This window comes from Sebastes umbrosus, chromosome 4, assembly GCF_015220745.1.
Source record: "Sebastes umbrosus isolate fSebUmb1 chromosome 4, fSebUmb1.pri, whole genome shotgun sequence".
In the NCBI taxonomy this organism is placed as follows: domain Eukaryota; kingdom Metazoa; phylum Chordata; class Actinopteri; order Perciformes; family Sebastidae; genus Sebastes; species Sebastes umbrosus.
Window position 1 is genome coordinate 25078964 of NC_051272.1, and position 27675 is coordinate 25106638.

The following is a 27675-nucleotide window of genomic DNA, read 5'->3' on the forward strand; positions in this document are numbered from 1 at the left end:
CTTCTTACACACTCCCCTGGCACTCCTTTTCCCCTCTGCCTTGTTACAGGGCATATGGCCTTCCGCTGTACTTGACACACACAAAACCCACATCCTGGCTTTTAGGTAGTGAAACACAAAGGGCGCTAATGAGTGCCAAACACCCACTTCACCACACAGCCGAAAATGCGAGAATGATGTTATCGCTTGTATACCCCTCCTCCGTTCTTCCCCTTTCTGTTTTCACTTAGGAAGTGTGTGCAAGAAAAGTGTGTGTTACTATCCCCCCCCCCTTTGCGACTATTGTGTGAGCGATGGTGTCACGTGTGTGCGTGTGTGTGTGCAGGTGAGAGAGATGAGGTAATTAAACAGTGAAAGAGGAGGCCTGTTAGCTGTAGCTCCTAGTGACAGGCCTCCAGGGAGGATGAGGAGGAGGAGGAGGAGGAGGAGGTGTTGGAGGAGGGAATGACGTCATGGGATGTAGAAGTGCTTCACCGGGCTGCTGCGGTCTGTCTTTGTCATCTTTTATCTCAAAAAGAACAGGAGCGGAGAGAGGCAGCAGAGGGAGGATGAGCAGTGTTTTCCGCTAGCTCTGGCTACTGTTAAATACATCTCAGTGTTCAGGAGCTCTTTGATAAGTCGGCGACAGAATAAGAGCAGAAATGGCCCCCCTGCGGTCGCTACATGTGAAGGTGTCTGTCGTCTCCGCCTCTGTTGACCTTCAGTCGTTTCCTCGGCAGGCTGCAGTGATTTGTTTCCTCTGAGCAGAGCGGCCGGTTTGACATTGAGCGCCAGTGTTCAGCGGTGTCGGCTGCCTTCGCCGTGGTCGGCTAAGTCTGTGTCGGCGTCTGACTGCAGCCTTGGATTGCAGCATTTACACACACCTGACCGCTGCAGTCCTTTGTAAAGCGTTGGTGTGTGTGTCTTTTGATGTTCAAACAAGCAAGTGAAGAGCAGAGGGTGAAGGAAAGTGATTGCTCTTATTGAACGATGCAGGGAAAGAGATGTAACGAGGCCCATGATTCACCCCGTGTGTCCTTCACCTTATCTGCCCACATCACAACACCAGTGCTCCGCAGCGATTGGCTCGCTTCCTGGGGGCTTGTCTCCGCGCTAGCCCCTCCCATCCCGTACCTCTGCATCATTTGTGTGAATGGAGAGTCACTGTTATACGTGTGCATCCTGTGCTGCGTGTCCATTCACGTGTTCAGACCCTCCTCGGTGTTGACTCAAGGGTTGACATTTAGCCATCTGCTGTTATAGCTTAGTTACATATCACTTCAGAAGCATGTAGGGGCCGTCAACTTGCTGCTGCACTGATTAACTGTCCCGAGAGGTTTGACAGGATTTGACTGGGAGTCATATTTAGCAAATAGTGTGTGCTTGGTCTGTGTGAGCGATGGGCGGAGATAAGATGTTTAGGATGTATACAGATGGCTGAGATTGCTCTCTTCCTCTCTTTCTCTCACTGTGTCTCTCTCTCTGTCCCTCTGTCCACCTCTCTCTCTCTCTCTCTCTCTCTCTCTCTCTCTCTCTCTCTCTCTCTCTCTCTCTCTCTCTCTCTCTCTCTCTCTCTCTCTCACTCTCCCTCTCTGCAGTCCAGCCTGTGCTGCCCAGCAGTCAGCAGTTTGTTTATGGGACTCTGTTTGCCAAGCTAATCTTCCCGCCTTTCAAGTGGGAGCCAGCGAGGGAACGAGAGAGAGAGACGGAGAGAGAGAGTGTGCAAGAGTGTGAAAGTCAGACAGGCAGTTGCAGTAGTTGGAAAGGAGAGAGAGAAAGAGAAACATGCTCAGAGAAGTGCGTCTGGTTTTATGAATGATTTTTTGTTTTGAAAGCTTTGCTTGGCTGACTCCCTGATCGACCTGCGTGCATCCGTCCGTCCGTCCGTCCGTCCGTCCGTCTGTCCGTCTTGCGTGACCTCCGTTCCAGTAGCTGTATGATTACACAGGGTGCTATGCCGGAGCTGCTGCTGCACCTGTAGCAGAATTCGCAGGAGAGGAACGGCGGAGACGAGGAGGTGAAAGGGAGGAAGGGTGCTCTGGGTCGGAGCCTCGTCACCCAGGCTCTGCTTCGCCACCGGACTGGATGGGGGTTCTGGTGTGCTGCGACTGCTTCTTCTATCGGTAGTTAACTCAGTCACTGTTACTGTTTTACCCTTCTTGACCTTTCCTTCCCCTTTACTGTTATTGTTGTTGTTGTTTACGTCGTACTTGGCTTTTCAGCATTCTTCAACTGACATAGCCCCACCTCCTCCTCCCCATTCACTCTCTCTGTCTCTGATGCTGCGGTTTTGTAGGAGACTTTTGAGGACAGTGCTGTGGTAGCAGGCAGAGATTCTGCTGTAGTCAGACACAAGGGGTATCTTGACTTATGGGACGGGAAGAGGAGGAGGAGGGAGCAGAGGACAGAGGGACGATGATGGCACACAGCCATCCTCTTATAGCTGATTTAAGGGGGGGGGTGTTAGATGTCGCTGGGTACAGAGTTTGTTAGGAGGGTAGGTGAGGGCTAGTTGCAGTGAAATGGCATGCAGCCAGAAGTCAGCTAGTCTGTCTGGCTTGTCCAACTTTTCCTCTCATCCTCCTCTTTTGCCCTTTTGGCTGCGCTGCACTGTTTGTTTGGACACAGTGTTCCCTTACAAGGGGACAGGGAGGTGCTTTTTTCTGTTTTTGTTGTTTGCAGAGCATTGACTTAACAGACTTTGCTCTTTTTTTCCGGTCATTACCACCTGAATTTAGCTTCTTTCTGGTTCCCTACCTGGAACAACTGTTGGAGAGCCTGCACCGTGCATCATATAACTGGTTGTTGTGCTTCATAGAGAGGGTAGATGATTGAGGTTCGGCTCTCTGGCAGTCGGAGCAGAAAGGCTCTGGTTCCCCTCTCTTGTGGTTCTGGGGTTAGCCGGCCCGAGCCTGACTTGACTGCTGTATAAAATCTAAATATAACATTTTAGGTCTCTAAGGAGCGTTTTGATGGCGAGGCTAAAATTGTAGCTTTAACACAGACGCACACACAGCAGCACAGCTGGATTAGATTAGGCCTCGCTGTGATTCAGAACTTTGTTTACACTTCACTGCTACTCTTAGTATGAATAACAGCCTGCCGTTTATGTGTGTCATGTATCTGTGAGGCTGCACATGTGTTAGGTACTGTAGGCCTCGGTGAAATACACACAGAAGCCTTGTGAAGGCAGTGGCTTGTGCCAGGAGTACTTATGTTATTTTCTCCCCCAGTCATGATCAAGGTAGGGGTGGGACCTGGACAGCGCATTGATGTATCATGGGCTCATTAAGCCAAAATGGGCCGTCACTTCTATTTTTAGCGTTTCTTCTGCCTCGGCGTCTCCGTCAGCCAATCAGGCAGCTTGGTGGTGATGTTATATGGCTTGATTGATGTGTGTTTTTGGAGGCACACCCATCCAAACAGGTCCTCGTTGACCTCGGCCCGGGCCAGCCCTCCGTCCCCTGGGCTCCGGTGTTTCAGCTTTCAACAGTAGCATTGTGTGGAGTAGAAACTGCCCGCCATCCCTCCGTCAAACAGCTTCAACTCTAATGTTGATTATCCGGTTTAGAACGGAGCAACTGGACAGTCTGTCATCGTGTGACGTAAAGTAAAATAAGTTGGAATTGGCCTTCATATCTCAGCCTTTCCCTTTTTTGTATGTTACAGTCAGGAGCAAAGACTCATTGTTTTATACTAGTTGAATTAAAGCAGGATACACTTAGCTAAGAACTTTTAAGAGTCAACAAATTCAGCCTAAAATTTAGGGCTGCCCCTTTTAGACGATTAGTCGACTAATTTGTCATTTTGGTCTTTGGACTAAGATTTCTTTAATCGATTAGTTGTTGTGCTTTTTTCATGTTGAATGACTTATTTCCAAGAAACTTATGAGCACATCTCTGGTAAACATAACATTTAAAGTGGTGCTTTTGTGTTATTCTTTGTGGAGAAACTCAGTTTTACAAATCTGTTGATTTAAATCAACGAGTGTTAGTCGACTAAGAATTTTTTTGGTCGAGGACATTCCTACTAAATTGCATAAATATAGTAGAATGATATCTCGGTTTAATTTAATTTTGAATTATGTATACTATCATAAGCAAATGAAGATTATTAGAAGCAATTTTCTCATCACATGCACGTAAATACACCATATGAAATGATTTAGCATCTATTTAAAGGAAATGTTTGACAGTTTTGAAATATGCTATTTTGCTTCCTTGCCAAGATTTAGATGAAAAGTCATGCCATCAATCAATGCCACTCTAATGTCTGTTTGTTTGAAGCTGGAGTTAGCAGCCAGTTAGCTTAGCTTAACATAAAAGACTAGAAGCAGGAGGAATGGCTAACAAATAAGTGACAAGTTATGTCCTATTTGTTTCATACGTACAAAAAGCAAAGTATAAAAACTAGGGCAAAGAAATTTTTAGTCGACTAGCACTCATACGATTTTTTTGACTAATCAATTTGTTTATTTAATCAACAGATCGGTGAAACTGAGTTTCTCCAAAAAGAATCACACAAAAGCACCACTTTAAATATTGTGTTTACCAGAGATGTGCTCATAAGTTTCTTGGAAATTAGCATTAAAAAAACATAAAAAACGACTAATACACTAAAGAAATCTAAGTCTACTAAGACCAAAACGACCAATTAGTCGACTGATTGACTAAAGGGGGGCAGCCCTAAAACAACACGTTGTGGTTTTACTGGGTTTGCTTGAAGAGACTCTTTGGCAATGGAAATGACGGTAGTATTGTCTAACATGTGTGACACTGTTTTAATCTCATGCGCACCATGTGTTTGCTGTCTGTTGACAGATTAACCAGTCTGGTTGGGATTTAAGTGTCAGTGGTCCAATATCGAGACTGAAAAAAAAGTGTATTCTTACGGTAACTATTTCATGATTATGAACATATAGACGTGGCCTTTACGCTCTCAGCACTAATATGTAACCAAAAGAGCAGAAAAAAGTCTGACAATAAAAAAAGGGTGACTATTCTGATTAGTTTTGCATTCATTAAAGGACCAGTGTGTAACATGTAGGGGTATCTATAGGTAGAAATGGAATATTGTATTAATAACTGTTTTCTTTATTGCATAATCATCCGAAAATAAGAATTGTTGTGTTTTCGTTAGCTTAGAATGAGCCATTTATATCTACATAGGGAGCGGGTCCTCTTAACAGAGGCGGTTTCTACAGTAGCCCAGAATGGACAAACCAAACACTGTTAACTTTTCCTGCTTGGGCCGGAGTCGATTATGTTACTCACTCCCATCGCCACCGCTCTCTCTCTCTCTTGCTTCACCACTCACTTCCCACTTACATACTCACTCTGAGCACTGGCCCTGCTCCAGATGGCTCTAGAGAGAGCCATTCGTGTTTTCACGTCGGCCACCGTAGCTCTCCAACACGCTTGGCACACGGGAGATGCTTCAGTTGGTTGTAATCCCCTCACCCTCATCGATAGATACCGCCAGATCCTACACACTGTACCTTTTAAAGTGTGTAGCCTAGCTTTGCATTTTGAGCTTTTGTTTGGGCTGTCAGCCTTGTGACACCATTGAAAGTTGTCTTAGACCCCTCACTGTAATCTCTACCTATGCTCATTGTCACATATAAACACATTCTCTCTCTCACACACACAAACTCACTGGATCAATTTTCCAGGGCCTCCTTCAAAACAGTCCTGAGGCAACTACCACAGCCAGAGTTGAATCCTGGGTCAAGTTCTCATTGAGCTTTATTCAATTTTCTGCCCTTTTCTGTTCCCCCCCTACAATAACGTTAAAGGTTTCAGCTGTGGCCATCATTGCTCCATACACAATTCCAGCATGAAACAGAAAATCCAATTTTCTTCTCTGTTGCGAGGTTTAATGTTTCTGTACCCATATGATATATTGCTGTTGACGTGTTGAGCTGGAAAGCAGGCACATTCAGACCTGGAGGCTCCATCACATGACAAAGGCTTGTGTGTGTGTATATGCTCTCAGTGGATCAGTTGGTAAAATGTGTGGTGTGGAACAATAGTTCTGACTATCATCATACTGTGTGCGTTGTATTAGCAGAGCAGACCCGTACTGTTTTCCATGTGTCTCTCATTAGGCTATCTTTGGCAGGCCTGGCTGCCTCCACAGAGCTGAGGCGTGCAGCTCAACAAGGACGCCATTCTCTCCACCAACAAACCCCACACTCGTTCCCCTCAGCCCAGCAGACTCCCTCCTCGCGTAGCTGCCTGTCACTCAGACGGGGCTGAACTGAATTAAGATGAAATGCTCCGGTCTTTGAGGAAAGTTGGGCTGCTTTAGCTAGCTAAATCATTATCTGTTCAAAGCGTTGCCTGGAGGAATAGGATGGTTTTATTTCCTGTGGCTGCTGCACTGTATAATCAAGCTGCTTTGTCATTCTGGCTTTAACTAAACAGCAAGTTAAACCCTTTCATTTTTAAATGAGAGTTTGATGGTCTGTTGAAAATCAATGTCTAGGAAAGAACTCCAGGAAACATATCGATCTGCTAGATTTTCATTCTGTGTAATCTGTTCTTGTTTCTACTGTAACCCAACTTCCCGCTATGTATATCATACTACTCCACCCAAACTCCACCTAAAAAAAGGGGCATGCAGTCCAAAATCAACCAGTAGGATTCAGTGGAGCTCGTATAGCAGACAATCCCTGTTACTCATCATTAAAGCGGCAGTAGGCAGAATATTTTTACCATCATTTGGCAAAAATTCCATAATAACCTTTCAGCATATTGTAATTCAAGTGTTCTGAGAGATAACTAGATTTCTGCACCTCCTCTTGGCTCTGTTTTCAAGCTTTAGAAAATCTAACCCATGACAGGAGACTTCTGCCAATCACAGGTCATTTCAGAAAGAGAGAGAGCGTTCCTATTGGCTGTTCATTCAACGGAGGCAGCTGTCAATCACTTGCAAACTCCGATCAAACGGTCAAACTAGGCAGAGCTGATCAAATATGAATCAATATTCTGTTACTGTAATGCCTCGTGACCGTTTTATAAAAATAACTTTTTTTAATCATATTTGCTCCAATCTCACCTACTGCTGCCTTAAGCTAATGTCTTCACTGAGATGAGCCCAGCTCAGAAAAACAGTACATCAGATTTGTACATAACCTGTCTGGTCTTCTTTGTCTATGGATTTCCTCCCCAAGTTCCACTAGATTTCTGAGCTTGAATGCCGTTTTCATCTAATCATAATGGAGAACAGATAAACCCTGCCCAAGGTATCTTTAGTTTACTTGACCCTGTCAGGACACGTGTTACATTAGACTCTTATGGAGGGACACTGGCTGGTCAGTGCACAGTATAGGTCTGTCATTCCTGACTTGACTGACTGTCCTTCTCTACTTTCATCTGCCCTCCAGTCACTGCGGAGGGCAGGCCTCACACACGAGGCCAGTTGCATAACACCGACAGTGTGTGTGTGTGTGTGTGTGTGTGTGTGTGTGTGTGTGTGTTTTCAGGAGCAGCCTAGTCCTGCTGGCTCAGGAGATGGAGAAAGAGATGGCCTTGCACTAACCTCACCTCCGCATTTAGATCCACACAGTCAGCATGCAGTCATGCAAACGATTAAATAAAAAAGCACCAGACGCCTTTGCAGCTCCTTTGTTACTGAAACAACTTAATTCAGGTAAACATATTCAGAAAAGGGAACCATAGCACACCCAGGAACACACTACATGTTTAGAACACCTAATGTGGTTATCAGATAAATACTATGTGCTGCGTAGCGGAGTAAAACATGTTTGTGTGAGGCAGCAGGTGCCCTGTAGGCATGGAAAATCTCACAGCTGCTTGGTGGCCCAATTGGCAAGTGGAGAATGGCTTCATTGTGTCTGGCTCAGTTTGTAGGTTGGTCAGGTGGCAGGAAAAGGGTTAGACAGATTTCAGTATCAAAACAACGGCCCAGAGGGTTTGTATGTGCTGTAAAGGTGGCAGGGAAATTGGTTGTAGCGGTTGTTGCAGCAGCAGCAGCAGCAGCAGCAGCAGCAGCAGCCCATGGCTTCTCCGCGCTGCCTCTGGGAACAAGAGGCCCATTTTAAAGGGAGACAGGAAGTGCCTGGGCGCCTCACTTCCTGTTTGTGGAGTTTGTCCCAGGCGAGAGTGAGAGGGAGGGCGGGCGGGTGGTCTGGTGCAGCCTAATTGAACGGAGAAGGTGGTGGTGAGTAGGTAAGCCTTCCTTATTCGCTCTCCGTCTCAAACTAAAACACACTCACACACTTGCCTGCATAGCTGTGTAATTGCCTCTGTGCTGCAGTGCCTTTGGCAGCTGTGCCCCCTCATTTGTTTCAATTATCTACCATCTGACATGGCGCTGTTACCAAGGATAGACCGGAGACAGGAAGACAAGAAAAACAGACAAGGAAGGTTTGAAGTTGCCTCCGGAAATGTAACTTTACTATCAACAGATTTGTCATATTTCATACCTTAAAGCACAGCTGGGTCCCACCTACGTCATGCTCCGATTCGTGACGCACACATTCACCTACCTCTTTTGTGAGACTATATTTAATCAGAGAGTAGCTGTGCCGAAGAGGCTGCTCCGGAGCGAGCAGGGAAGCTGCAGAGTGCTGATTTCAGCAGGTTCTGAGGTGACGTTCTTAACATTTATTATGTTCGCTTACAGAGCTCGGAGGCTGCCGGCCAAACAAGGACTAACCTTAAATACCCTTTTGTACCTCTGGAGCACTTCTGAATTCAGTGTTTCTTCTTTTATTTAAGTCTTTTGTGTTGCAGACAGATGTGCACAATGGACTAGCAACCCCCCCCCTATCCCCCATCTGGGAGAAATTATGTCACTGCATAAGCTCATCTTCCCAGGTGGGAGCCAGTTAGTTCTTTAAGCCAATCAGAGGCTTGTTTACATCTGAATCCCCTGGCGAAGAGACACACACACATGCTCGACTTCATAGTGTTAAGAGCCGCTGATCTCATCTGCCCATAAAAAGGGTCAGGTTATATTGTTCCCCGCCACAGCTCATCCTTTACCGTAGATACATGTGTGGGGGGCTGAAGAAAAATGTGATTGTTCATCGTTGGTGAACTGACGTTGTGCGGCAGCAGCAATGGAGGGGCACACTGCTCACGCAGCTCCAAGGACATCTATTGATTTGACCTCTCTTGTGTCTCCTTTCTGTCCGTCTCTCTTTTATTTTTCTCATTCTAACACCAGCAGCAGCTGCCTCCGCCCACTTCCTTTCCTCGCTCATTGATGCGCCATCTATAGACGACAGGCATTTTTTTTTGTTTGGTAGCATATGTGTAAAAAAGTCAATCTGTATGCACACAATAGTATTGGCTCCCTTACATACTCAGCAGACTGACAGAGGACATGCTCTAATATTTCCTCCATGCCAGACTCTTGACAAAGGGCCGGGCCTCGCTGTGGTCTCACTGTCATCTCAGCAATGCCCTCAAGGCGCAAATACATGCGTGGCTTTGTGTCCAGGAATTTCCATAACATTTTGCTGCCTCTTCTCTTTGTCTCCAAGCTCCCCCCCCCCTCCTCCCAAGTACGCCCTTTCCTCTCCTCTGTTGTGGCCCTGACACAGAAACACATGACGCTCAACTTACCTAACAACACCACTATGCCTTCTGCCAAACACGTACACACGCTGTGTGTTTTTCCGCCTGATTAGTCCCCGGAGACTGACATTTACTGACATCCCAACATGATCTGCTGTCGTAGCTAATTACCAGAAAACAAGTCTTTGGGTGGAACACATCTTCTGTCTAAAAAACAAAGTTCATCTCAGCCCGTGTGTGTCGTCAGAGCTCTGTGTGATGGGATTAACCATCTCTAGCTCTTGTTTTTCAGCTGCTGTTGTTTGGTGGCAACAGTGTTGTTGTTGTTATGGGGTGGATGTCCTGGTGATTAAATCACGACCGCTGCCTTCTAAGTATCTTCCTTAGAGAGATCAGTCTTCCTCTCTGGCCAGGAGAGGTGTTGCTCCCTGCCACACACCCACATTATCGTAGGTACTCCTCTAAGCTGATCATAGGTTAAAAAGCACAAAGAGCAAGGCGTACTCACCAGAGCTTCCTACAGGGAGCACTGACTGACTCGCTCATATTTTCCACCAGCTTGATTTTTAGTTTGTTAATCTGTTGGCCTCCTTCAGTCACATGCTTCTCTTCACCCCTTTGCCCAATCCTGGGTGTGACCATTTCCTACATCTCCATCTACTCATTGTTAATCAAACTCACACAATGGACCAGAGTTTCCTCCGCTATCAGATGGTGGCGAGATCTCGTCTAGTCATCGGGGGCTGAATTTATTTAATTTTTTTCGCTTGTCTTCTTAAGATTTTTGGAATAACACCCATACTTTTAAAGGACCAATATGTAATATATTGACTGTAATAAATCATAAAATGACCATGATGTGTCATCAGAGATTAAGGAAACATGCTAAATTGAAATACTGGCTTCTCCGACAACAATGCTACAGCCAGTATGTTCTCCTTTTGAAATTTCCGCTCCGGTCCGGAACGTCTGGTCTTTGTTTTTGCCGGTGTGATCACGTTTGTGCCCATTTCAACACCCCATTGCCACATATGAAACAAATTGGCACACAGCCTTCTGCAGCCATGGAAGCATGCTAAGGAACTGGATCAACAGAGATAATGTTACCGTTAGATTTTACCCAACCTGAAAAGAATCAAGCATCTCTCTGTGGTCCGTGTGCAGCTGGGTTATCAAGGCAGCGAGTATTTGAGAGACAAAGCTGGTGAAGTGATTCCGACTATTACTGCTGGCCAGAGGCTAATGCAGCCGTGTCCAGAAGGTAACCTTCAAAATACGAAAATTTGAGCGGACTGCTGTTACTCATTTTAAACACTAGCTGTCAGTACTACATATTGTTCCTTTAAGAAGTTTCTATTTTCGTAACTTTCTGAGTTGTTATTCTCAGTTTTTGCTTGTTATACTCACGTCCCTGAGTCATCACTATTTGAGAGAACAGAATGCACTATGGCCTGCTGTTTTTAAATCGGGTAAAAGATAATATCTGTGAGTGTATTTGATTATGGTTTTTAATCAAGCACCTTGTGAACTGTGGTACTCGGAGAGAATGTGTAAGCAGCACTAATTATTTTTTAATATGCACCACTCGTTGTTGTTGTTGTGTGTTTGTGTGTGTGTGTGGGGGTGGGTGGACTATCAGGGAGGCACTGGCTGTACTCTCCTGTGAAAATGTCCTTGTTCTCCCTGTTTGACCGTGCGGGTGTTGTGATAAACAGAGCAGCAGATGTGGGTTGGCTGTTTTGAAAGACAACCAGACTCTCTCCGCTGCTGCCGTGACGACTCCGGCGATTCTCTCCGGAGATAACGGCTACTGTACTAAACGCACTTGATCTGATGGACACATTATGGTCGCACACTCACATCTGTGGGAAACAGTGTTAATGAGACGGTGCACGAACACAAGAGTTTTCTCAGAAGCCCACGTCATTCACTGAGATATTCTCTGAGATGAGAGATTCAGAGGAAATCTGACAATGGAGGAAGGCCAACACAGGAGATGAGGATAAATTAAGTTTCACCCTTAAGGATACAGTGTCTGTACAGCAGTCTAATACAATAGTCCTATAATAAATCCTGCCTTCATGAAGGTTATAATGTTCAGCTTTTGTGTAAACTGTTTTAGAGAGGTGTTGATTCAACTGTGTGGAGGATGTAGCTCATGGTACTATTGAACTGTATTGCGAATACAGAGAGGCATTTCTGTTATTTAGCCTGCCACCATTGATATTGTCATTTAGGGCTGCAACTAACGATTACTTTCATAGTCCATAAATGTCAATTATTTTCTCGATTACTTGTTTGGTCTATAAAAAGTCAGAAATGGTAAAAAGAAATGTCGATCAGTGTTTCCCAAAGCCCAAGATGATGTCTTCAAATGTCTTGTTTTGTCCATAAAACATATTCAGCTTACTGTCATAGAGGAGTAAAGAAACCAAAAAATATTCACATTTAAAGAAGCTGGAATCAGAGAATTTGTACCCATTTTTCAATTATCAAAATAGATGGTGATTAATTTGATAGTTGACAACTAATCGATTAATTATTTGCAGCTCTATTGTAATTTTTTCTTAAAATTAACTCTGTGTAAATGTTCCTCCATATCTCACAAAAATGCTTACTTTGCATGAAAATAAACAGTTGTTATTTGTATATAACTCAAACTTTGTATACTCAGCCAGACCAGTTTTCTCCATTAATTACAAAAAACAATGTTAAAAATGTCACCCCAAATATTGAGATAATTCAAAACTATTGAAACACTGATTTAAAATGGAATTGTCAAATAGATATAAAGTGACGCTGATAAATGTACAAAAGTTATGTTAACTTTACAAAAGATACTTTTCTTGGAAATACTATGAAAACATGGTACATTTTGTGGAATATTATTCAAATATATATATATATATATATATATCTGTACAACGTGTTTACTGTTCATTAGCTCAGCAAGTTTAGACCTGGTCAGTTAGTTCCATGTTCTCGGGGTTAAAGATCAAACAGGGCATTGGCCGGGGTGAAATAACAACTCCAACACCAATGTCGCTGTTTGCTCACATGCCAGACAGTCTGATGGAGTTGTGCTGTCTGCTGATGCAGGAAATGGAGACCTTTCCCCTGGGAAAGGGGTCCCCTTAACCTCTCCTTTCATCCCTCATCTCTGTTTGTTATTGTTTGCATCTCGCGGGCCGATAGAATGCGGCCTCGCTGCACGAGTTATGTAATATACCTAGAAACAGATTGCCGTGTGTTTAAGAAGCGAACTAATAGGATTTGACTTGTGCTCTTTAGGCAGCGTGTTGATCTTATCAGCTGCTTTTTAAATCATTATCGTTTCTGCTGACGTGATGGTTCCTTTGATTTGGATTCAGATTGACCTCAGGATGATGCTGTGCCATACCTGTCTTTATGGTATATAGATTTTAAACATTGTTCACATAGTTGCCTCATTTCATTGGTCACGCTCTGTTTCAGTCAGACAGTGATGATATGTAGAATATGTCAACACAGTCACTCAAGCAGAGATGAACTGTGTCTGCTTGACATCAATCAGTCACTCATTCCCCACTGTATTATCATCAGGCCATCAGCGCCATGTTAAAGGAACATTCTGTACATTTAAGTCTGTGTGTGTTAGTGGGAGGCTGTTCTGGGAAGCGCTATGGGTTACATCCACATTCCCCTCGACAGGAAATCTGTGACTAAATGCCCTCACTTAGGAGTTAATGAGCTGGATCAGGGTGGGCATGCAAGACCTCGGAGCAGAAAACAGAAAGCCACCCAAACTGTGTGCATGAACCCCACACCCTCTTCTTTATCTCTGCATCATTCGCATTTAAGACTCCCCACCAACAGTCGCTACAGTGCTGTCTTTGTGTGGTCTGGTTCTGTCCCAACTCCTCGAGAGCCTCTACTAGACTTTAGAGCCTAACTATTGTGTTAGATGAGTCTGATTTTGCGCTTCACCTTCTGGCCTGTTGGAGCTCTTCTCTCTGCTCCTTTAACTGAGGGCTTCTTCCCCTCAGAACAGGGCGCAACTCCAGGGTCTGAGAACTGAAGCCAATATGGAAGTGCCTTAAACTTCCATTTTCTCTAATAGCCAGCAGGAGGCGACTCCTCTGGTTGCAAAAAGAAGTCTGATTGTATAGAAGTGTATGAGAAAATGACCCTACTTCTCACTTGATTTATTACCTCAGTAAACATTGTAAACATGAGTTTATGGTCTCAATCGTTAGTTTGAAGTCTAGCGATTACTCAATACAGCATGATGGTCATTTAGTAAATGATGGTCCCATTTAGAGTCAAATAGACCATATATTAGTAGTGTATGCTTTAGGGCGTGGCTACCTTCTGATTGACAGGTCTCTACCACGACGTTGTCCGGCTTTCATCGAACTTTAACCCTTTCACAGTATGTTTTCAGTTCATGACAGTTAATTATAACCTTTTTGGTTGCCTAAAAATGTCTTATTCAGCAATCGGTTGTACTTAGCTCCACCCTCTTGTCACTTCTGGTTGCAAAAAAACAAGATGTCGACGGCCAAAATGCCAAATTCAAGTCTTCAAAACGTCAGTCCACAAACCAACGGGTGACATCACAGTGACTACATCTATCCACTTCTTATATACAGTCTATGCCTCAGACAGACTTGGAAATCCACGCTGGCATTGCTCTCATGTTTTGTTGCTTTTCTTCTTTTATTTTTTTCTTCTTAGTACCATGAAAAGGGAGCTCTGTTCACCCTGAAGCCCCATGGCCTACCCCATCATACCCCACCCCACACATCCTGTGCAAACATGGGCGCTACCCCGGTCCTTTTACCGCCACCTCCTCTTCGCCTCCTCCATCTCTCCCTGTGTTCCATGACGGTCTTTCTCCTCCATCCAGCCCCCTCCACCTTTATTCTCTATACTTCTCTCAGACTGGCTCTTGTGCTCCTGAGCAAACAGTAGCACATGTTTGACCGTAACTCCCTTTGCACGTCTTCTTTACGTCACAAACTCCCGTCTTCTTGCCCCCGAACCTCACCTCTCCTTGCTCAGTGGTTTCACTGTATAACTGCTATACTATTACCTTCATGTATATTTTAATGTTTGACACTCTGCTTTCTCCTATGCTCTTTGTATTACTGTAGCCACACAAGTAGTGGAAAGTAACTCATTAAGTTTTACAGTCTTCAAAGGATGCTGGCGTCTAGCGTCAGCATAGGGCCTGTTAGGTTTCAAGTGTCACAAAAAAGCACACAGAGCATCCACACCCTCATTATAAAACCTGGAATGGAAAAGTGGAATGGAAAACTAGCTGTGAGGTTCTGTAAGTTTTCAGACAACGTCTGCAGTGAGAGGCCTTTTCCAAGGGTCGGTACTGTTCTTGGTGATGTAGCCTACTCTCAGCTTTCTTCTTACTTTAATGCAAAAAAAAAAAAAGTTTTAATTTCCTTTTTGACTTCTCTCCAGAGCTGCTCTTTAGGTTTCAAAATTGACTCCGCTTGCCTCATGTATAAACTGTGCACACCTACATTTTGTGACAGCAGATGGCAGCGTTGCTCTCACACCTGAGTTGTCTCTGGACTAGTGTGTGTGTGTTTGTGTATAAAACAAGGAATGTTCTCTCTCACACAAGCACGGCACTACAGCCAAACCACCCTGCGCACTGTTGTGTTACAATGGAGCTGTAATCTGTTAGTAATGTTTTGGTTTGGCTTAGAAATGTTCAGAATTTTATCTGCAGTCGGGAGATCAGCAGGTTTTGTGTGTGTGCGTGTGTCCTCAGTGCCAAGGTTATCAAACTATTCCCAGGAAAAGCCACATTCTTTTCCTTTTTTTGAGGTTTATTAGAGTTCTGGGAAGCCGTGTGTAGCCTTCAGTAACCTTTTCTGTTTCCTCCAGCAATGCACGAGGCACAACGCAGGCAAACACTTACACTTGTGCGCAAATGTAATAACTCAAATATCATGAGAAAAGGAAAAAGGAAATACGAACACAGTTCCATGACAACTGGGCAAACTCCATCTGCTGATAATTTGATTTGATCAAAAGCTCCAGAGCAGTTACTGAATGGACCATGTGGGGAGATTGTTTTCTCTGATCCTGTTTCCAAACTCAACAATGAACTCAACTGAAATGAACTCCGAACCTCAACTAAAAGGGTAGTTTGAGTGTTTATGAGTGGAACTCACATTATCTTGAATCCTCTTACTACCTGACAATGATGGGTTCTTGCTCCTCTGTTTATAAGGTATGATGGTACGTATCCACAGCCTCCGTCTTTTCCACGCTTCCCATTCATTGTCTATGTAAGCAGCCGGTTTAAAAGCTGGTAGCAGCAGCCCACGAGGGAAAGCGTTCGTCCAATCAAGTGACGCCCCTGTGGACATGTACCATAAGTCATTATATAAGTGCACAGTACGCCCACTTCCTCACACTGTCTTTGTCCCCTTTGTCATGTGATTAATCTCATGACTTTGATGGCGCGACCCTAGCAGGACAGAGTGCCTCATCGCCATTCCCCTTTTACCTGGCGGCCTGAGGACAAAGTGACATTCTGGCCGTGCTTTGAAAACCTGCGATGCAGCAGCGTGACACAGGTTATTCCACATGTCAGCGACCTCACCTGTCTCTCTTCCACCTTGACCGCTAAGTGGTAACCTTGTCGCCTCCGTCGGTTTCTGCACCACTATATCTCAGCTGACCTCGCACCTGAGCCTCGGGGCTCACAGGTACACGCCGGGTATGTGCGCTCTTACACTTGACAGACAGGTGTTTGGCTACCCAGGTGGTGAATTATGGGATGGATCGAGACTCTCCCCTGCTAAGGAATGTTGGGAGGAGGAGTGCAGCGAGCGGCCAGGGCATGCTGTGACAACCTCCCACACTGAGCCAAACTCTTTCACTCCTCTCATCCTAACTTCTGTTATTACTCTCCTTTTTCTGTTCTGTTTTTCACTTCCTCCCGTGCCCTCTCTTCACCCCTCTCGCTTAACTAATCTGAACTGCTCCCCCTTTCTCACTTCCTTCCTCCTCGTCCGTTGCCTTCTCCCGTTTCATCCTTCCCTCCTCTTCATATTCCATTCTGGCCCATTCCCGCTGATATGATAGTGGTTAATCTAAGCAGTATCCATGGAGATGGTGATTTATAAACGTCTGGACACGAGTCTGGTATTTCTCATCTCCTGTCTTCCATCTTGCATCAGTCACAAGCCAGTCAGAACACGGCCTCCTGTATTCCAAACATACTTCTCTCTTCCTTTTTGAAATCGCTCCAGAAAATATGCCTAAACAGTTTAAACATTTCAAAATCCGAACTAATCTGACCTCTAATGGGATTATGAGTGCAGCGGCAATTAGGGAGTCGAGTATTTTTCCTTTGTGCCGTCGCTGCTGTTAAAAGGAGCGTGAAGTTGAACCCTAATATGTTTGCTCATTAGGTGCACACACATCTACCTCCCAAACAAGAAGTCAAACCAAACTTCTTAGATCTCCTGCTCTTGGCTTCCTTTCGTTCGCTCTTCATGTTGCTCTTCTTCCTCAGCGCTCCTCTCCTCTCCTTTGTTTATCCAGGCTGCGTGTGCAGAGAGCGACGGCGTGTCTTTGCTTGCAGCCCTTCCCCGACAGGAATGCAGAGCAAAAGGAGAGATGAAACCAGGGAGAGAAGGGGCGCACATGCAAAGAGAGAAAGAGGACTTTAAGGTTTTAAAGTGGGAGAGAAAGAGGATAGGGCAAAGAAATACTGATATATGATTTAAAAAAAAAAAAGTCAAAAGGTTCCCTAAATCATGAAGTGCAGAGGTAAACTCCTGCTACTTTGCCAAGTTTGATGCTGACAATGCACAGTCACTGTACAGGCCACACATACTCAGTATTTCATGCAGCGCACACAGAGGGTAAAGTTGGTTCTGGGACCTAGATTGGCTGATTTGTCTTTTCTAGGATCAGTTCTTTTATTTTTTAGAAGGAGAAAGTGGCAGGCTGATAATATATTTTTGCTATAATTTAATTTTTTTTTTAGCTGTGGCAGCAGAAACGTCTCTCTTTTGTCTAATTGAGGAGGTTGGTATTGCTGGTTGGGTCACTGGGTTCAGCGTGCAGAGTGTCTCTTGGCCCTGATGACCTTTATCCGGGCCTATAGAAATCCCCCAAGCACTAAAGACCTTCAGTGTCCACTGTTTTCACTGGCTAAGACCTTACCTAAACATACTACACCACTCCCACACACCCAGAACGCAATGCCAAACTGAAGGTCTTTACAGAGCAACTTGGAACTGCTCTGATTTTTATTTATTCATTTTGGTTTTAACACGGTTGGTCGTCCGACCCGTCTGTCATTTTGATCCCGGCTGTGATTGGCTGGAGATGTGCTTCGGTAGGGCAGGGACTGAGCAGTTGCCAGGCCCCAAGACGCATCTGCTGCGGTTGTGACTCATCTGCTGCTGGCCTGGAATCAGTGTTTGCTTTGTCTCAAATAAGTGGAATGTCCGCTGACTTTCAGACCCAACCTGTTGGGCCAGCTATCCATCTCTCTCGGCAGTGAAGAGAGCGCTGCAGGCCAACACACTTTGCCCAAAATGTCCTACTCATTTGGACATCTTTTCATGTTTATATGTGGGTTTTTTTGTAGTTTGTAGTCCATTGTCTCTCTCCTATATCAGCAGATGGTTACAAGTTTGTTCTTGAGCTGTTAACATACCTGTGTAACATATTTCTTTCAACATAGTACCGCCTCCTAACTGGTGCGTTATAACGTCAGCGCTGTAATGATTTGAATTACTTGCATTTTTTTCCGTCGCGGCCTTTATTTTCCTCGTGTTATCTGTTGGTCTGATCAGTTATCGCTGTAGTTATCGTGCGTATTGTCATTTCGTCAGTCATCATTTAACACATCCATCAGTCACAAGACCAGTGAGGTCACAGTGTTTCCATACACAGCCTTTATTTCTTCTCCTCCCCTCTTTTTTTATGAGTGAGTGAGTTTTCTAATTAAATCTGGGTCTTTGCTGTCTGTCTGTATCTCCAGGGGGGTTGTTGTCTTTTGATGAGAGCGGCATACTTGAAGCAGCTTGTTATTACTGATAAAAGTCACTCAGTTAGTTAAAAAGATCTTTTATTCTCCCCTAAGTTGTTATGTATCCCTTAAAATTTTAAATGTAACCCAAAGTGTCCCACAAAGTAATGAGTAATCGGAAGTAGGCTGTTTTCAACTTGTATCTTTGCCACTATGCTCCCTGATAAATATACGTAGTGCCAGTGGACATCTGGTTTTTATGGGAGCAGGTGTCAGATAGAGTGATGCCATGTCTTGTCTGCATGGTGGAAGGGAACATGACTGTGACGATAGCAGAGAAGAAGGAGCAAACCTCTGTCCTCCAGACGATGGTATGTCACCGTTGGTTTCCATCTACGTCACACGTTGTGTAAGACGGACCGCCTTGTGCAGCTCAGCGGCACCGTCTCTGTCTACATCTGCTCTGTTAGCCTGCAGCTCGCATAACGCGACAAATTACAGGCGTTACTACATATTACCTGTTTAACCAAAGAGAAGGCAGCTTTAAGTTAAAAACCACCTGCTCTTTTAACCCTCATGCCTGATTCATTAAAGCACTCCGCACTGAGTGTAGAGGCCCAGGCCAAGCCCCAGTGATCTTTAATGGATGTCTTTTATTTTCAGACCGCACGCATCCAATAGTTAGAAGCAAATTAATGGAAAGTTCCCTGAGCATGGGATTTCCATTACAGCAACACACTGCTTTCTCATGGGTGGTCACAAGTAGCACATGATTACTTCATGTATTAACAATTTTACACTGTAATACAGTATATCACATAACTCTTTATATACAGTACGTATGATTTGCTATGGTATGTATACTGTATATTTAGCAGCCGTGCAAGAACTTTGTTGAAATGAAACCGATTAAAATTGGTATTTTTTTTTTCCAAAGAAACAAGATTACAAAGCTGGCCAGACATTTGATGACGATTTGTTGTACAGTTTTCAATACTCAGTGATGCGGATACATTTTAGTTGCTATGAAAAACTCAGCTCATAGGTACGTGTCCACAGCCTCTATCCTTTCCACGCTTCCCATTCATTTTCTATGTTAAGCAGCCGTGCAATGCATTCTGGTAGCGTGACGGCGGGATTCGAGACACGCACCGTCACGTCGCCCGCTCCTCATTTGCATAAAGTTGATGTCCAGGCTACTTTATGCAAATCGGGGGCGTTCGGCGCGACTCGCCACCTTTGGAAACCTCCGAGGAACTTTTAAACTAAGTGTTGTCGATCCAAAATAAAGACAGATTCAGCAACTGCATGACTTATTTGTCGCATCAAATATTTTCAGAAACACATTCCGGTGAACTATTTTCGTGAAATAAGAGAAGAAAGTTTCCAAACGAGCCGCCATGTTGGTTCCGGTTTGAAAGCTGGGAGCAGCAGCCCACGATGGAAAGCGTTCATCCAATCAGGTGCCTTGTGTCTAGTGGCAGCCCATCAAGCGTCCAATGCTGGGAAGCGAGGCGATCCCTCGCGATAAAAAACGCCCCTGTGGACATGTACCATCAAAATACACAACAACACAACAACCCCAGTCCTCCCCACCCCTCACCAGCTCAGTCACTCACCTGCTCTCACACAGTCGCTGATTTGTGCATACCCACGTACATACGGCATGTCCTTCCTCCCCTCCCTCTTTGCACTGTTCTCTGTATTCTTTATGGGCCAGGTCAGGCAGGCCGATGCTATATTTAGCACCAGGGGGAAAAGTCAGTGCCCTGTTCTGGTCTCCCCTCCCACCCCCCACCCCTCTGCTCCTCACCACTGCTACCACAGCAGGAGCCACTCACTGGGCCCCTGGATCACCTGACTCCACTCACCAAACCCCAGTAGAGTGGTGTGGTAAGAAGGAGGGCAGTCAGTCATGTATGATGCGGGTACAGAGGCGCCACTGTCCCTCTAATTCTTTCAGATCATTTCTGTGGATCACATTGAAACATAAACAAGCGGCGCCTCAGAGGGTCCAACAGTCCACCAGCACGTCTGCAGACACTACACACACACATTACACACTCCCGTACATATGCACATAAGCACAGTCTTCACATACAACACCCTCACAATCTCTTTTATCTCCCTCACTCGGCTACTTGCACCCACCCACATACGAGGAGTGCACATAGCTGCACAGATCCCAGAGATTAGTGTGTCTTTGTGTGTGTGTGTGTCCATGCTACAGCAGCCAGCTGGTCCAGTATTTCTCACATCTGTGGCCCCACAAGTTTTGTCTGAGGAGACAGAGGAAAAAACAGACTTTTTGAAGATGAAGAAGTGAGAGACAATGAGAGGGAGAGGCGAGTAAAACAAACCAAGAAAGGGAGGAGAAATGTGTGAAGAGAGCAATAGAGGAGAGAATAAGAGAGGAGGTTTGTTGGGAGGCAGTAATTAGAGGGAAGAAGGGCGAGGGAATGATAGCTCCGTAGCGTTAGTTGTAATCTTCTCATGAGTCGACTCCCAATGTTCATTTCCTCTCGTTCATTTTATACTTAGGTGTTATTGGCTCAGCTCTCTGTTGACGGTTTAATTAGAATTCACATTGCCCTCTTCAAACCATAATGTGAAACTTGTTCCAAACAATTCCCTCGCCCCACATACATGCACAGAAACCTGTCTAGATATACCTATGAATCTGCCTTTGGCTCTCTAACAGGCTTCGATTCCCCTCGCTGGTTCTTCAGCTTTGACATGTTTGAGCTTGTCAGGCCTGCCGTCAGCCTGTCACAGGACGCAGGTGAAGTTCACAATCAACACGAGGAATGTCACCCCACAGTGCCTGCGTGCACGCTGCGCTTAACATGGCGCCAGTTCTCACATTGAAAGAAGTGACAATACGCACACTTTTAACTGCAGGTTGTGTGTAAGCTGCATTGTGTTGGTAAACCTGCTGAAACTCACCGTAGCCAGCTTTTGAGCCTAACATACAAGTAGAGTAAATTATATTTTCATCAAAAAAATGGTATTCGGGACCGCCCTAAATCTTACATCTGAAAGTTTTAGCTTTTTAGCCAACGCTAAAAAAAAATCACAGAGATGTTTTTTGCCCCCTTGAAAATGAGGATAACTAAAAAAGTGGTTTGACAAAATAATCTTGGTGCACTTACTAGCTTTTTCTGGAGTTTTCAACCACATTTCACAGTCTGAGTCAAATTTCTAGTGTGCATTTACATTAGGAGTGATGTATCACTAGCTCTTCTCTGTTGCTTCACCCTGTATTGTCATTGTAAAAGTCATGCTTATGTAGCAGCAACACCTTTTTTTTCCATTGTAGTCCTCAATTACTAGCTGACCACCTGTTGCTACATTGTAACTACAGTTCAGGGAGATGCACCAACCACGTCCACATGGGCAGACTTTGACGTCACCACAGCCCGCCCACCTGGTCCTCTCCTCTTCTCTGATTGGACAACAAAGGACAGAGGAGGAGGGGACATCTGTAAACTTGACAAAGTTTCCTTTTTTGCTGAGTAGTTTAGTGAGAGTCAGAGCTCCAGATAGATCAAACCCCAGTGTGATTCAGACAGACTACACCTCCATAATCTGAAACGGGAGATATTCTGACATCATATCTTTAATGTTTTAAAACTATGGTCGGAGATTATTGCTCCTTTTCTGGAGACAAGTCGGACATGCACTCCCAGAGAAACTCCAAAAACGGACTAAGTTGCAAAATGGTGCTTCAGGCAGTCGGAAAAGTGCTAAGGTAAAAACTACTTATTTTAACTTGACAAAGTGGTGTCTGCTAAAACCTCAGAGTCGAGCATGCACTGTTAATATGATAGTTTATATGTTTTTATCGGCCGTATTGTCCGAGTAAATAACGTTTTGCGTCGTATAATGCTGCTTTTTTCCCGCAGAAGCCATAAACCTTGTGGACTGTATGTTTGTATTTTTTTCCGACGTCGTATTTTATCTTCAGCATGTTTTATTACAATGTTAAAGACGTCCAGTTGCTTTGACAGAGATTATAAACTTAAATTTACCAGCCCGGTACTGGGAGCCTGAACGCCTCATTCCTCCTCCTGCTGCAGCTCACAAGACTCAACAAGAGCAAAGAGAAATGTGACACTCTCTCCTCATCTAGTCTAATAAATTATTCAAGACGCCTGTTAACGTTTTAGCATACACAACTTAAAGAGGGAAGCATTTTAAATCAGAGCTCAAATTATTTATTTTTTAATAGATAAAGGATAAGGATAAATGAGCACATTATGGTCAGGGTTGAGCCTTTTAATCCTATTTGAACCCTATCTCAGAGCATCCCATTTACACTGTAGGCTACATTATAATCTGAAAATTGGAGGAAATAGGTGAAACATAATTTAGGACTAGAACTGAATAGGGCTGCACAATCGAAATTTTATCGAAATCGACCAATTTTTTATTTGTTAAAGGTGAAATGTGTGTCAAAATACCATTTTATATTAGATATTTTCATGCTGCAGAAATGTCCTGGGCTACACATCATATTCTAAAGGCTTAAGAAAACAAAAGTTACTCCATAATCATTTGAATATGTTTTTCAATGAAAATGAGAATAAAGATGTAAAAATGAATATTCCCTCTAATATCACAAATCATATCGCAGTTACAATATCAGTCAAAATAATTGCAATTAGATATTTTTTCATAATCGTGCAGCAGAAATGAAACATCTGATTGCTCTCGTCTGTCTTTTTTTAGTATTAACATAAGCTTACTGTTTGTTTTAGGTTGTTTTGTTTTAATGGAAAGCATCTTGACTTATATTTTAATGGTTAAAAATACCATATAAATCCATTATTTTAGCCGCCATCTAAAAGCCACAACGGAAGGACGTAAGACTTGAAGAATGCATGACCCAAATAGGAGTGTTAACAGTGCATCTGTGTGTCATACAAAGTGACACAACAACAACCCCAGACATGATTAATCCCTGTGGTGAATCAATCAATACAATTCAAGAAGAAATATCCACGTCACAGCGGTTGTGAATTACACAAATATGTAACCCAGTTTTTGTGTTAACCATTTATGTGTCATTTGAAGAAGACATGCAGTCAATTATGAGTGTGTTCCTCCAGGGTACGGGTCGTCCTGTTGATGCTTTGGTGAAGTTTCCTCTTACCTTTCAAGTCAGGGGACAGGTGTGATTTCAAGCTGCAGCCCAAAGGGCATAATGCCTCAAGACCTATTGTTGTCTCTGTGAAGATGTAGAGAATGATAGTGCGGAGAACATCCACCATCTTAGGATCGCTTAGGAGATTGTAAGCAGGATGTAATGGATGCGGCCGTGAGTGTTATTGTACAGTATGTTGTTATGTCTGTTGCAAGACCTGAGACAGGTAGAGACAAGTTCTGCTGCTCCCATTTTTACTGGGAAACCCAACCGCCTTACTTGAGAAAGCAGCTGATTAATAAGGAAATACACATTCAAGTTTTATGCCTGGAAGGAACAAAAGGGGATTTTCACAAATTAAAAAAAAAAACTGAACAAAAACACTTCATCAAAGTTAACAAGGATGCATAGTTTGGGGTTTTATGAGGGGGTTGGGGGGCGCCGTAGACCTGTTTATGGCTCCACTTTTAACCAGTTTCCTCCTCCAGTGAATGGTTGAATGCCCTTGGCTTGGATGCAGGTATGAATAGACTGGAAAAGATATTTACGGTAGCTTTTAACAGTCCAGTCTGCACAGAGTAAATATGTACCCTTGTAAACCCCTTTTCAGAATTATCTGTTTCTTGCTCTTAATAGCTGCTTGAATAGTGTGGGGAACAAATCCTCTCACACCCATTCCCTGTTTGTTTACTTTTTTATTCAGTAACCATTCAGATGGACTGATGGGATTGATCAGTGTGTAGAGAAATCTCATTCAGCCCAGTCTTATCTCAACTCGAAAAAAACTTTCCTGTCACACACGTGTGTTGTGATGTTGATGAGGCTCCATTATAGTGCTGGCAGGGGGTCCTTACATACTCTGCAGGCCTGAGAGCCACTGAATGGGATTTAGCACAGGATGACAAGGGGAAGAGGAGGTAGCCAGAACTATGGTCAGTAGTTGAATTAGCTCTGTGTGTGTATGTGTGTGTGCACATGTTTAGGCCTGCACCTTGACTACAGTTCTCATTTACTGATTTACAGTGCTGCTGACGCCCCCGGTGATGCTACTGATTAAGTGTTGGCAGCTGGGTCTTCTATGTTTTTGTTTCCTTCTTATCTCTTCACTCCAGAACTAAACTACATTACTGACTGTGTTTGTGCATCAGTGCTGTCTTAAAACGACAGAAAAACTTCAGGAACAACTTTGACGGAGCAGTCACTCTGTAGATTTAAGCACTGCAAGGCAGAACCTCTGGTTTTGTCCATCCTTAACTCAGTCTCTTTTTAGCCCCGTAATGGCTGCTGTGGTTTAGCTTTGGTGCGCTCAGACTGCCTGCTCTCCTCCGTCTGTGGTTTTTCGGGGAAAAGAGCCATTGAGTCTATTCAATTTAAATCCTGAAATAGATCGGGAGGCCAGGCTTGGAGAAAACTGATCCTCCACCACTGAAGCTGCTCTTTTTACAAAATGGCAGAGTTCATTCACTCAGTTCTAGTCTTATCGGCAGAGATTGGCGCGATATCCTGTTACTATTGATGTTTTATTACAGTTTTTTTAAACCTTGAACGTTGTGAACCCCACAATCAGTTGATAAAGGGGGGAGCAACTTCCTGACATTCGATTGATTCTTTCTCTGACCTATCAGGTGTTTGTTTAAAGGTCAGTCTGAAGTGTTTGATTTCTCTGGTGTTCCTGGGTATAAGGCCTCTGATTGTTGTCTGTGGTGCTTGTTATCTCTCAAATCCTTATCATAGACAGATGGGCTGTTTTATAGTACTGTATTAGGGCCAGGTGTTGACATGGAACGCATGTCTTTACACCTTGGAGCGCCTCTTCTTGTTCCAGAGAGATAACAAAAACGTCTTGTATTTTAAAGTTGTTTTCAAAGCAAGTCTATCAGGTCACTAGCACGTCTTAGAGAAGATGGTAGACTTTTTTGTTGTCAGTGTTGGATGGCTGCACGTGCTGTTCACCCCCGCAGATTGCATTAACTGCATACATATGTCAATAGTTATATTCCTCTGCAATTCAGAAGGCCAATTCAAGCAGTTGTGCAATATAGGGTTTGGCATGAGCGGCAGACTCAAGGGGAAAGTCATAACTTGGGTTTTGTTAAACAGGTTTCAGAGTTAAGTTGTATTCAGTCACAGAGAGCACCAATCAAAACAGAAAATCTCTGGTTTCTAAGTCGTAATAATAAATTTGACTTATATAGCACTTTTCAGGGACTCAAAAGACGCTTAAAGTCGTAGAATGAGTATCAGTGTCGATGGGTGCGTGTTTTGGTGTTGAGATAACCAAGTATGAAAAAAGCAGTCAGCATGGTCTGAAGTTCCCCCCTTTTTAAGTATTGGTGTGGTTGCTCAGAGAGAAGGGGGAGCTCTTTAGTGGCAAATTGTAGTATTTTAGAGAAAGCACTTAAACTAATTCTCCAGCATAGCTCTGTAATGTGGCCTCGAGTGATTCCAGCATTAATTGGAACCAGGTTGTCGTAATGAGAAAGGCTTGTGGTGTACCTGCCAGAGGGCTGCTCCTCTTTACACCGAGTTTATTTCTGAACCAAGTTTATTCAGTATTCAGCAGGCACACACAGTCCTCTAACATACAGCTGCTGATATATGCACCAGTGTGAGGCCAAAGAGATGTATGTTTCACACATTAAATCAAGACTGCGTGCACACACAAGAACTTTTTCAGACACTTGCACAAACGCACTCTCTCCGACCAGACAGGACTCGCTTCTTCTGGATTTTCTCGAGGTCTCTTGTGGGGATCGGGCTCGTGACGCAGCTGTTGTGACCAGCTGGGTCGGTCGGCCGTGAAAAGGGAGAGGGGGCTACAGCCAGAGATGCGTGTTAGTGTGTGTGTGTGTGTGTGTGTATATGTGTTCGTGACACAGGTGTGTATTAGTTGGGTACAGGAGGAAAGGTAGTGAGTGAAGACAGCAGGGGAGTGGGGGAGGTGGTGTTGCTGGGAAAAGAGAAAGGGACTACTGTCTACTGTGGGACTAGAGTGGCTAACTGATGGAGTTGAACAGCTGTCAGGTCAGTCACTCCTCAGCTCTGCTGCACTGACCCCTGTGTCACCCGACTATACAACCCCATTTCCTTATTGTTTTTTATTGCAGATAAACACCAACATGTCTGTCTTCCTGCTTCACGCTCTCCACCTCCACTTGAAAGGTTCAAAAGACATCAGTTTTGCGCACAGGATTTTCTCATGGCTCTCTAGACTCGTGTTATTCCACCGAGCCTGACCAGGTTTTCTGGATTGCAGAGTCTGTATGAGAAGACCGGTCCCTGTTTGTGCCAGGCAAGCTGTGGCTGCTGTCCCCCCGCCTCGGAGACATGTGCCTGGCCCTGGCCATGGCCTCACTTCCCCTCCACTCCTGCCTTCTGGCCTGCCCTGATCTGTCGCTGATCTGGTGAGGGAGAAAGAGGCATCTGCTGCCTTTTATGGCAAAGACTTGCCTGGGAGAACTTTACCAAGAACAGACAAAGCCGCTGTGTGTGTGTTGCAGCGAAGACAGACTACGTACGTATGAGGGGAGGAGTGCTGGCAGAGAGGAAGTTTTCTTTATCCTAAAATAAACTAATGGCTCCAGAATTTCACCTCCCCTTACCACACAAATGTTCGCAAGAGCTGGAGGAGGCGTTTATATGGAAAATGATGAAATTACAGAGGGGAAGCGGCAGGAAATAGCTCAGTGAAACAGAATGTTTTCAAAAGGAAAGGGGGGGGGGGCGTAAGAACTGACTTGAACCTTTTACAGGAGCCTTTTTTTCTGAGGGGCTTAGCAGTGCCTTTGAAAAGTTGTGAGAGCTGACGGTATCGTGGATGTGGATGAAGCTCTATCCTCCTCGGGTAAAGCTCTTTCACATGACGGAACATGTAGCTCAAACCACATGAATCTGTCTGTGCCCTCATGAGCAGGAGGAGGGTCTTATTTGTCTTGTTTTTAATGGGAGAAGGAAGCAGACAGAGATAAGGAGAAAGTAAACTAATGATAAAAACAGGCACG

General features: G+C 44.3%; 1 protein-coding gene across 4 annotated transcripts in view; it reads left to right on the plus strand.

Annotated features, from left to right (window-relative positions):
* Positions 1-27675, plus strand: part of mob2a (MOB kinase activator 2a) — a 71260-nt gene that overhangs the window by 31480 nt on the left and 12105 nt on the right. Inside the window, exon 1 of one of the 4 annotated variants that reach the window (XM_037767918.1) lies at positions 1578-2102. The exons of 2 other annotated variants lie outside the window; for them this stretch is intronic. In XM_037767918.1, the coding sequence (XP_037623846.1) occupies positions 2065-2102 (38 nt within the window). In that variant the 5' untranslated portion in view covers positions 1578-2064. Of the gene's footprint in view, positions 1-1577; positions 2103-22032; positions 22280-27675 lie in introns of those variants that run through there. One more of the 4 variants, XM_037767917.1, reaches the window with a different exon arrangement.